At 41.7% G+C, this 10,826-nt stretch overlaps 1 protein-coding gene across 1 annotated transcript; it reads left to right on the top strand.

Moving 5' to 3' along the window:
- Positions 1-71: 71 nt before the first annotated feature.
- Positions 72-10,591, top strand: mettl4 (methyltransferase 4, N6-adenosine). Its single transcript, XM_085762840.1, has 8 exons — positions 72-518; positions 1,059-1,124; positions 2,730-3,090; positions 3,231-3,300; positions 4,164-4,338; positions 4,422-4,528; positions 4,616-4,707; positions 9,959-10,591. Exons 1-8 carry the CDS (start codon positions 285-287, stop codon positions 10,237-10,239), a joined length of 1,386 nt encoding a protein of 461 aa, XP_085618966.1. The 5' UTR covers positions 72-284; the 3' UTR covers positions 10,240-10,591.
- The last annotated feature ends 235 nt before the right edge of the window (positions 10,592-10,826 follow it).

The following is a 10,826-nucleotide window of genomic DNA, read 5'->3' as shown; positions in this document are numbered from 1 at the left end:
AGAAGAAATAACCACTGTTTTTTGTTGTTGTTCCTGTACTCCCGAGGTTACGTGAACGCAGCAGGGTTTCTACGGAAGCCAGCGAACAACAAACACAGTGAGTTTCCTTTTGCCATGAAGCGAAAATGACAACACGGCGCTGATGTCGAAACGCTTTGCTTTCGGTTTCGTTTCAGGGAAACCGAGCTACGATGTCGGTGTTGAGTCGTGAACATGAACAAGAGGCGACGTGATGTGGCTAAAACTTATCCCTTCTGTTTGAGTCGTTCGGTCGCTGTGTCGCGATGTCCGTGGTGAACCAAAACACGCGCGGCTGGGCTCTGGACACGTGCGCGCTCATCAATGAAGGCTATTCACACTGCATCAGACTGAACGGCGGTGGTCGTAAATCAAAAGTCACATGTCGTTTCAAAAAGCAGTGTTTTCAGGTTTTAAACAGTCACTACAGTGTGAAGGCCAGTGCTGCCGTGGACGGGGAAACCCCGGAAATGTTACATAAAGTGAACAAACAGTCAAAGGTAAAGCCTACATAATTATTTCTTTTCAGTAGTGGAAAAATAATTATGTGGTGTATGATCAAAGTGTCAGTTGCAGTGCAGACTGGCTGTTCTTTTATGATAGGGTAATATTACTTTGCCCAAGGTTTGTCTTGTCGTTTATTACTTAATATGGGATACGGATTAGATATTGTGTTATGTAGCACTGATTATCTTCTGATTCCTAAAGAAAGAAACGACTCTGTTAAATTTCTTTCATTACATAGCACATCTATACATTCTATAAATGCATAGTGCACAAGAATACTGAAATGACAATCGCAAATATGTTGGGATCAAACCAGGTCTTAGGAAAACCATCTTTTTTACAAGGCAAATCAGCAGCATAATGTTGGTGTTGATACATTTTAGTAGATCCATGCAAACAACTTTCCAGCCTTAGGCTATTGCAGCATAATAGCCCACTGTTGTCTTCTTTGGTACTTGAATGTTTTGCACTTTTATTCTTACTTGTCTTATCATTCATAATAAGATTACATATTTTCACTATTTGGTTTTCAGAAAAGGAAACGAAAACACAGTGAACTCAACCAGGGAGAGATTGATGCACAGGTTTTTCACGACAAGGTAGGTAATTGATTCTCATTCTCTAAATTTGCTCCAGCAGATCACATGGATCTGACCCTCGGCCTCGACCACGGGTCTGAAGATGGATTATGTGGAGTTAGAAAGACGTGACATCACCAGACCTTTGTAGCCTGCTCCTCATCTGTGCTTCAGGAAGCTGGCACTACTAACTACTATTAACACAACACACCCAATTTGTACTACTGTCAGCATTCCAGTTGCACTGTGGGTAACGTAATGCCAGGTCTTGACAAGAGGCATGTTTACTATCTTGTCTGTCCTTTTTTTAGAGCCAGATGATCCCACACGGTCGTCAAGTGGCGTGAATTGCCTGCTGTTAGTTGCTAGTGTTATCATGTGAGAAAATCAGCCTCTCTGGGGTTAAGAAGGGACGTTTGCTTTTATGTGAAATGTGAAATGAGGCCTGAGAGTCCTTGAAGTCCTTATCTGTTCACACCCACCGTGTGTTTCTTGTGGAAATCAAAAGACGGAGGGGAGACTAAATATCCCCGACTCTGGTTGCACTGCAGGGAACATCAGGTCAGACAGCAGAGAACGGTTTCCCCTGATCACAGATGATATCTCACACTGTAAAATAATAATACATCAAAGTCTTCTCATTAATCTTAATAATCTCAATAAACCCTCGGACAATCGTTGTCAGATACATAAATGGGAGTAAAATGCACAACATACAAAGTAGCAGAAAATATAAATGCTCAAGTTGAAGTACATTAGAACCTCAAAAGAATTCACTTTCATGCCGTCAGGTCGGCATTACCTGCCCCCACCCAGGAAGACCAACCGTTAGTCCAGGTTGTTCATCCCCTCTGCCATTAAGCTGCTGAATGCAAAGTAGGTTTCCCATGTGCAATACCCTTAGTAACTTTACTTGTGCAATACACCTAGGCACGTTTTTATTTTATTTTAATTTGGTTTTTACTCTAGCTTATTGCATATTTTAATTTTTTATTCCCTACTTGCCACACACTGTGCTCCCTTGTCCGAGAATATATGTATAAATTGTTGTCTTGTTAAAGGATAATTACCGTTCTTTTTACAATCTGGACCTTATTTTTAGCATAAATTACGATCATTTACTCATCCAGATAACATCATCCAGGTCAGAGGTCAGTAGGTCAACCTACAGACGCCAGATGTTGATAACAGCTAACCCCAGACTCAGAGGGGAATAGCACTAGCCTATCATAACAAAATATTGGTGAAATGAACGAGTTTTGCAGCGGATAATGTGTTATATACGCGGCTCTCGGCTGGATCTAATTTCATCGGAACAACTTGTAATGACACCAAAGTTATCTGGGTGAGTAAATGATAATATTTTTATACTAGAAATAAGGTCCAGATTATAAAAATCGGTAATTTTCCTTTAAGTCAGTGGCTGTAGGAACCAGATTGCTCTTCTGGGACTAATAAAGCATTCTGAATCTGAATCTGACTTGAGTAAATAACCTATTTGCTTTCCACCACTGACATGCGGTACAAGCGTAACTTATTGCATGTCAAATACAGCCTCGCAAATGTCCTTGTATTTTCTGTTTATCACACCTCTCAGTCACAATAATCTCTGTGTCTCTGGTGCAGATCAGGTCTGTCATCCTGGAGGGAACCAAGTCCTTGGTGGATTCTCCCCGACTCCTCGGACGTCTGGGTGGAGCATCAGACACGGCGACGGAGCCTCTCCCCCTCCAGGAGTGCAGCCTCGCCGCTCTCTGTGAAATGGCTAAAGAGCTTCCTCTAGTGGACGAGGAGGAGCAGGAGGAGCATGCCCAGTCACTTGTTGCTGAGGACGGCTGCACATCTCACGTCGACTTGTTCTCCCGGGTAACGGAGAACAGGTGGGACCGGGCCGCGGTGGTGACGCTGATGGGAGAGGAATATGTAATACCACCACACACGGCCTTCCTGCTGTCTGATTTCACTCGAATGCAGCCGCTAGTCCACTGTGAGTACAACATGCAGAACACGTGCATCAGGATCAGAGAGAAACATGTGGCACAAACACAACACCTCTTTCTGAATTTTAGTGTTGTACACGGTTCTAGTGTGACACTGTGAATCTTAACATGCTTGTTTCTCACACAGATGGAAGAAAGTTTGATGTAATCGTTATGGATCCGCCTTGGGAAAACAAGTCTGTGAAAAGGAGTCGCAGGTAATTTGCCATTGAAGCCTTATTTTAGGAGGTTAAAGCAGAAATGAAAATAGGACTAGAGCGATTAAATTTACACATGAAACAGGCTGGGAAGGATGGAGACAGACACAGGAACTATAAAACAAATGTAGAAACTAAATTCAAAAGCTTTAGCCTTTACATTAAATCCCTTTGTGCCCTGTTCCTTTTTATAGGCTGACCCTAGTGTGGAAAATGTGTAATGAATACAAAAAACAACAACAACACAGCTAAAACACACAGCCATGCTAGCAACTGTATGAGGCTGTACCATGGATGTACTGTATAATAGATCTATGGGCTGTACTTAGACACAGTTAAATAAAGAATGACTCAGTTAATTCAGAGAGGACAATGAATGTGCATGCATGTCACTCAACAGTCATTGTAACATTTCTCTCAAAAAAAGATTTTGTTATTATTATATAAAACTGTGAACACGGGGTGCCGTATAGCTCACTGGATTGAGCAGGCGTCGCATATGCAGAGGTTACAGTTCTCGCTGCAGCCGGCCCCGGTTCGAATCCCCCTGGTGGCCCTTTGCTGCATGTCACTTCCCCTCTCTCTGTCTCCCCATTTCCTGTCTCTCTCTACTATCTTATCAAAAGCTCCAAAACATACTTGAAACAAACAAAAAAAAAAAAAGCCACTTAAAGATCCTTCAGATTTGTCTTGTGTAGTACTGGAGGGCTTTGGAGAACACCATATACTGTGACATTCATTAGTATCTACTGTACTGTATGTGTAGCAGTATAGAGGCATCTACAGTAAAGAATCATACCGAAGTAGGATGAGTGTGATGATTTATGCTGACAGTGTCTTGTATGTCTTTGTCTTCAACAAAGGTACAGTTCTTTGCCCTCATCACAGCTGAAGCGGCTCCCTATTCCCCAGCTGGCATCTGCGAACTGTTTAGTCGTCACCTGGGTAACGAACCGGCCCAGCCACCTGCGCTTCGTCCGTGATGAGCTGTATCCACACTGGGGGGTAGAGGTCGTCGCCGAATGGTTCTGGGTCAAAGTACGGAAAGATAATGCTGCTCTAGAATTTGAGCTGCTGGTGTGATTCCAGTTGTTTTAAGCGTAGCTGCTGTTTGCCCTCAGGTGACCACATCTGGACAGTTTGTGTTTCCACTGGATTCACCACACAAGAAGCCGTATGAAGTGCTGGTTCTGGGCCGATATCGTTCCTCTGCAGGAACCTCCGCAAGGTTTAAAATGATTAATATCTGACTTTCAGTCACACTATGTCCCTTCAATAGGGTTCATCTGAATCACTTGTCGTCTCTGTCTTTCAGCTCCTCGGAGACGTCAGAGGTCCCTGTAGAGAACGGCCTTCTGATTGTCAGCGTGCCGTCAGCTCTCCACTCCCAGAAGCCCTCACTCTCAGGTAAATATCCTAAAATACATCTGCAGGTACAGTGCTGTTGTGTTTTACTGTGCCAGCAGAGGGCAATGCTGCAACATCAGTGATTGTTATCAGCTTCAATGAAAAGCTCTAAACACCACACGCTGCACACACACAAAAGCGATGCTTCTACGTCCGAGTCACTTTTTCAAGGTTTACATGATAGAATTTTTTTTAGCCCATTTATTTCACGTACAACATATAAAAATATGACTTCTCAGTGTTTTTGTATGAGAAATTAATGCACTTAAGTAAGAAATTATTGATTTATTACACAACTTAAAAGGAAATATCACACTTTTTTTGAATGAATAAATTGTTTTTTCATTGCAAAAGGTGATTTATTTGTTTTTGAAAATGCTAATAATATTTGCAGATGGCCATGTTGGAGTAGAGAGCACTGCTGAAAGACAATACACAGGGTCTCTACTGTGTCCATTAGGACAACAGGACTTGAATGCTCAACCCCATGATAAGTTAGATTTGTTGGAGTTTCAATGTCAAATTTATCAAGTTTGCACTGATTGTGGTGTGGTGGGACTTGACTTCAACATGGACCCCGCTACCTGGAATCAATGTAAGACCTTGACAATGAATATGCAGGGACTCTGAATGAGAGGCTTGACGTCATATCCCTCCCTCTCAGGGGAGCGCCATTTATTGTGCAGTATGGAGAGCAAAAAGCAGGGCCAGTATTTGCCAGCGCCCTTTCAGAGGCACAGAAAAGCCTGCACCTCCTGGAATTGACTGGATATTGTTGAAATACATTGATTTAAATCATAAAGATGTTTTTGTGGAGCTGCGATGCCATAGAGATTAAGTAGATTAGTACACAGATTGTGTTCAGTCTCCATGCGTGATTCTTTGTTCACTGCAAAGCCTCTCAGCAATTTACACAGAGCCCGTTGATTTATTCCACTCACTTTATTTGTTGCCGTGGAGTTTGTTTTTTGAGCTTGTAATGCACACCACATTTTCATTCAGTTTACTTGTCTACACATGACGCCAAGACTCGGTTGATCTATAATTAAAAACTAGGTAGATTTAAAAATATCTATTTGTGGTGCTTTTTCATTGAATCTAAGAAAAGACATGCTACTAAATGTGGAGAATGAGCAGCATCTCTAACTATGGCTCAACTCCAGTTACTGCCGCTCTTTGTTTTTCTGCCAGAGGTAAGAAAACTCTGTTGGCAGTGGGTGTGGCTCAGATCTGTGAGTGCAGAGTGTGGTATGAATTATTAGAAGAGCTTGATCCTGTAGAGCTGCCAGTAAAAGCAGAGCAGATTATTTGTTTAAGACAAAGGTGAGTATTTAACACCTAGAGGCTCGGACGGTGATTTTTTTTTTGTTCCTTTGTTCACTCTTGCAATAGATTATGCAACTTGCTGAAATTTCATTTCAGAGTTCTCACACCTCTGCGCCCGCTGTCTTCCTTATAACTTGGCTGCACTTTTGAGTTCACGTCGAGCATGTCAGGTCGGCTCGGGCCAGTGGGCAGCCTGGACGGCGTGAAGCCACAAGCGTCAGACCTGCAGCGCTCAGAAACCCTGACCCACTTCTGCTCCCCTCACGGATGAGGCTACTGTCACTGATATCCCTTGTTGCTATAGATAGACAAGGGACACCATTACTCCATTATGGATATAACACATCGCTGACAGATGGTCGAGCTGCAGAAAAAAAATGTGTTTGCACTTTGCTCTGAGCGGACGTGTGTGTTTTTAACCAGATCCCCTCCATCTCTGGAGAAAAAGGTTCTTTCTCTACTTGGTATTTTAATCAGTGCTTAAGTGGCTGTTCCTAATATTCATCTCAGAGAGAGGCACACTGCCAGTGGTGTGGGTTGAAATGCAGTTCAAGGGGAAATTATTTGTGTCACCACCAGTATGTTTTATTGGCAGCTACAACCTTAAGCCATCTTTGTCAACTATCCCAATTTTTTCTTGATTAGTTAAACATTAAAAGTCTATTTAAAAACGCATAAAAATCAAGAGTTTTTCTGGGCTTGTCAGCTATCTATGTCGGTCGTTCCAGAGTCTTGAAATCCTGATGCCAGTGGACTAATTGTTCATTGTTTCTGACCTGTGCGAGACTGTGACACTGTCGTCCGTCAGATGGTTGAAATCACTTTGTTCCAGTCGGGTGTAAGGAGCAGAAATGCCACTAGGGGCTGCTTGTAGAGCATTTCAATTCCCAGTATTTTGGGATCCCCTGAGGACGATGTAATTAACGTCGTCCCCGCTGTGCCATAAATGTAATCCATGAAATCCATTTATTTAATTCTGAAAAGGAGAGTATGGAAGCCAAAATTAGGTTAGATTATAGGCTTCTGTCTTTTCCCCCCAGAAATACCATGACACCCTTTGGCCACATGGGGGCAGCAGAACAAGCCGTAAACATAACATTAAGGTATTATCAGCTTATAAAGGTGATATTGCAAAATTAAGCCCAACATCAACTCTTCTTTGTTGCTCTCAACGACATGGCTGCGAAAGACTTTGTCTGTCTGGTGCTGAACAGGTTGTGTTCAGTAGGTTTGTAGAGCTTTTCCATTAAAAACAACTTGTCTGCTGGTAAGAAGAGTTGAGAGCTAAGAGGAGATTATGTAGGTTTTCACCATGAACAACCCCATTCAGATGATGCACAGTCATTTTATCCATTGTTGTTAAAATATTGTATAGAGCAGCTTTAAAGAGTAACTACATGTACCTCGGCGGACAACCCAACAAAACATTATCATGCAGTGTTGGTTGCAGTATACTCTGCCCCAGCTTTGTTTACATGACACCTCACTGACATGTTGTCTGTTGAACTTAGAATTGAACCTGTCAACACGTAGGACAACACAGAGGTCCGTGCAGCAGTGTTTCATTTCCTAATTGAAATTTTACTTTTTACTTTTTTTAATCCAGCTGTAAATTAGAATGATATTTCAAATATATTCATTCACTAAGAAGTATTGCTCTGTCAATACAAACAACCAAAAAACTGGGACGAGTATTTCAGGAGCATTGAGGTGAAGATTTAAAACATTTTACGATATATCTGCTGTTTCCTACTCCTTCTTTCCTTCCGCTGCCGTACAAACATGGCGGCCCAAGATGGCAACACTCTAAAGCAAGACCCTTGCTATATGAATATATAAAAGAATAATTATAAGGCTATGAAAACCAAACAAATTTAATTTATAGCGATTACACTTATACAAATATATTCATGGGTAGTAGATTCAAATTTTGCCAATAAACCTTGACAAATATTACACACTGGACCTTTAAATCCCTTCTATGTGATAAACATAATCTGTGTAGAGGCTTTTTTTAAGGGAACAAATGAGAGATTCTCAGTGGCATTAACTATGATAGTCATTGAAGATTGGCATGGGGCCCAAAACATCACCCTGGGGCACTCCACATTTGCGTTAAGACTCAAAGTCCTTGAAATATGTAGAACAACAACCAGTATTTATATTAAAATCAATATTTGGCATCCAACCATACAAGTAACAATTAGTCCCAGATACTGAAAAATAGAAACCATGAACTTAATCGTCATATTGTGATGACAACTAATTAGTTCTCTATGTTTTTGTTAATCCTGGATCAACCCTGGAGAGAATACCTGAAGCCTAAAAAGAAGAATATCTATGACTGTAAATGTTACATGTCCAGACAGCAGTTAAAGAACACCTTCCTTTGCCTTAGGCCTTTCTTGGTAGAAGTTTCATATGTTGTCCCATTTTAGATTTAGAGGGATAATTAGACCTTTTATTCTCTGTTCAACTTTGGGAGCTGAGTCACCGGTTGGAGCTGAATTAGTCGGAGAGCTGCATGTTTGGCCTTTCCACTCCGCGACTCTGTCTCTCTGACATGCATAGGAAGAGAAAGCGGGAGGCAGGACAGAGCATTGTGCAGGTTAGATCGGTTAGAGGACCAGGCTTTTGAGCTCATTAACTCCCTGAGTGTTGGCTGAGTCGGGTGTCAGGGTGGTTTGAGCCTGCACAAGAGCAGAGCAGCACAGGGGAGAAAGTGAAACGTATCTGTCAGGTTTGGTGCTGCTGCCGCTGGAATATCATCACTTATAGACTCAAGGTCACTGCCAGTCCACATAGAAGAACCTGTGCAATGGTGTGATGGAGCTGGGCCGCTGCCAGTGCTGCCTATTATAGAGTAACAAGCAAAGTGCTCCCATAAGAAACGGTTGCAGTGCAGTAATTTTACAACCCTAACTTCAATTCATTAAAATGTGCAATTGAATTTATTATCTCTCATCATTCCCAAGGTTGGATCGCCAATGGGCACTGCACTGTGTGTAGTCTATCGAGCTGAATGGGTTTTCTTCTTCAAAACAACAGCTGCAAATGCCAGTTTTTTTTTTAAGTTTGACACCTTCATTGTTTACTGTCTGGACGTCTTTGTCTCTGTGTTTGGGCGCTTCTTGGCATACTACCACCAGAGATGTCATCACATTTAAATACAACCACACAGCTACAGTAAATATGTTTTATAGGAACCATAATTGCTGGTTGCATTTATGTTCAGAGACAATATCTGGTCAAGATCATGGTTTTGGTTAAATCCAAATAAACATGTATCTGAAGTCACTGTTAATTCTGTATTGAACCAGACCATGAATGGTTTTTTTTGCAAACCTTAAACAAAAGCTGTGGGAGTCCATGAAGAACGCACCAGACCAGTCGTGGATATGTTAGTGGGAAACATGATTTTCACTGATATGTCCAGTATCAATGTAATCAAGACTTGACAAATACATACATTTACAACATGTCCACGTTACAGTGATGAAAAACATAATTTAGTCGTAATTTAATTTCAGATGAAACACGTTTCCCGCACTCATTCATTAAAACACTGCTTATACTGCAGCTGGTGCAACTGCCAGTAATAGTTTCTGGCAGACTCACAATGTATGCACATACTGAATGTAATATCTAAGACAAAGGCCAATGCATGTGCATATTATTTTATAAAATTTGAGTTTTATTGTTAAAGCAAAATGACACAAATAGTATACTCTCCGCACCACAGTTGGTTTGGCTGCACTGGATATTGGTTCAAATGTGTTGCATTTCTCAGAAGCTGGGTTTTGTGCTCCCATTGGTTCACACATGTCATTTCAAGTTGAACATCAGGATCAACAGCTTAATCGTGTCAGGTGCTATGTGAATCCATCCATGCTCAGTCATCTTCCTCATCTCTTCCTTTCTGTAGAGGTGTTGAAGCTGTATGTTGGAGCTGGAGCAGAGCGTTTGGAACTGTTTGCTCGAAGCCTTCAGCCCGGATGGACCAGCTGGGGCAATGAAGTGCTCAAATTCCAGCACAGGAGCTATTTCACCCTGACGCCTGCAGATGATGATCCAGCAGATCTCTCTAAAGATGAGATCTGCTCAGACAAACCCACGGTCACAGCAGCGGCCAACTCACCTGGAGACTCCTCTCCTCCTCCTCCTCCTCCTCCTCATCATCATCACAGGCCCACCACTGTGGATTAATGACTCATCTTCAGCATTTCGCTTTGTATTTAATAAAGATTTAACTGTGAAATTTTTCTATACCAACGCTTTTGATCTGTATTTCTCTTGTGGGCCCTTTGATTTCCTTTAGAGTCTGGGCACATTTAAGGTAGTGAATCACAGGGCTGATGATGCAGTTGGAGAGATGAAAGTTTATTTCTGTGCAGCTGTGTTTTCAACCTTTTTCTCTCTTTTTTTTTTTTACCACATTGCAACATAACAAAATGTGTTTTAAAGACGATCAAAGTATTTCTATTTTTATACATTTTGCTCCCTTTTGAACTGAATTTCAAAATTGTTCAAAATATGAGTGAAATAAAACTTTTTTTAAAAGAATATTTTTGGGGCTTTTTCACCTTTTAATGGAAAGCACAGTCGATAGAGAGACAGGAAATGGGGAGGCAGAGACGCGGGTAATGACATGCAGGAAAGGGCCACTAGATGCGGGATTCGAACCGGGCCCCCTGCAGTGAGGACTGTAGTCTCAACACATGGGGCGACTGCTCCACAAACTGAGAAATAAAATAAGAAAGAAAAGTTTATACTGAATGTTTGTTCGATTTGCT

This window comes from Trachurus japonicus, chromosome 20 (genome assembly GCF_045865225.1).
Source record: "Trachurus japonicus isolate A0001 chromosome 20, Traja_1.0".
In the NCBI taxonomy this organism is placed as follows: domain Eukaryota; kingdom Metazoa; phylum Chordata; class Actinopteri; order Carangiformes; family Carangidae; genus Trachurus; species Trachurus japonicus.
Note: the sequence above shows the minus strand (reverse complement) of the source record. Positions and strands in the feature narration are given on the sequence as shown.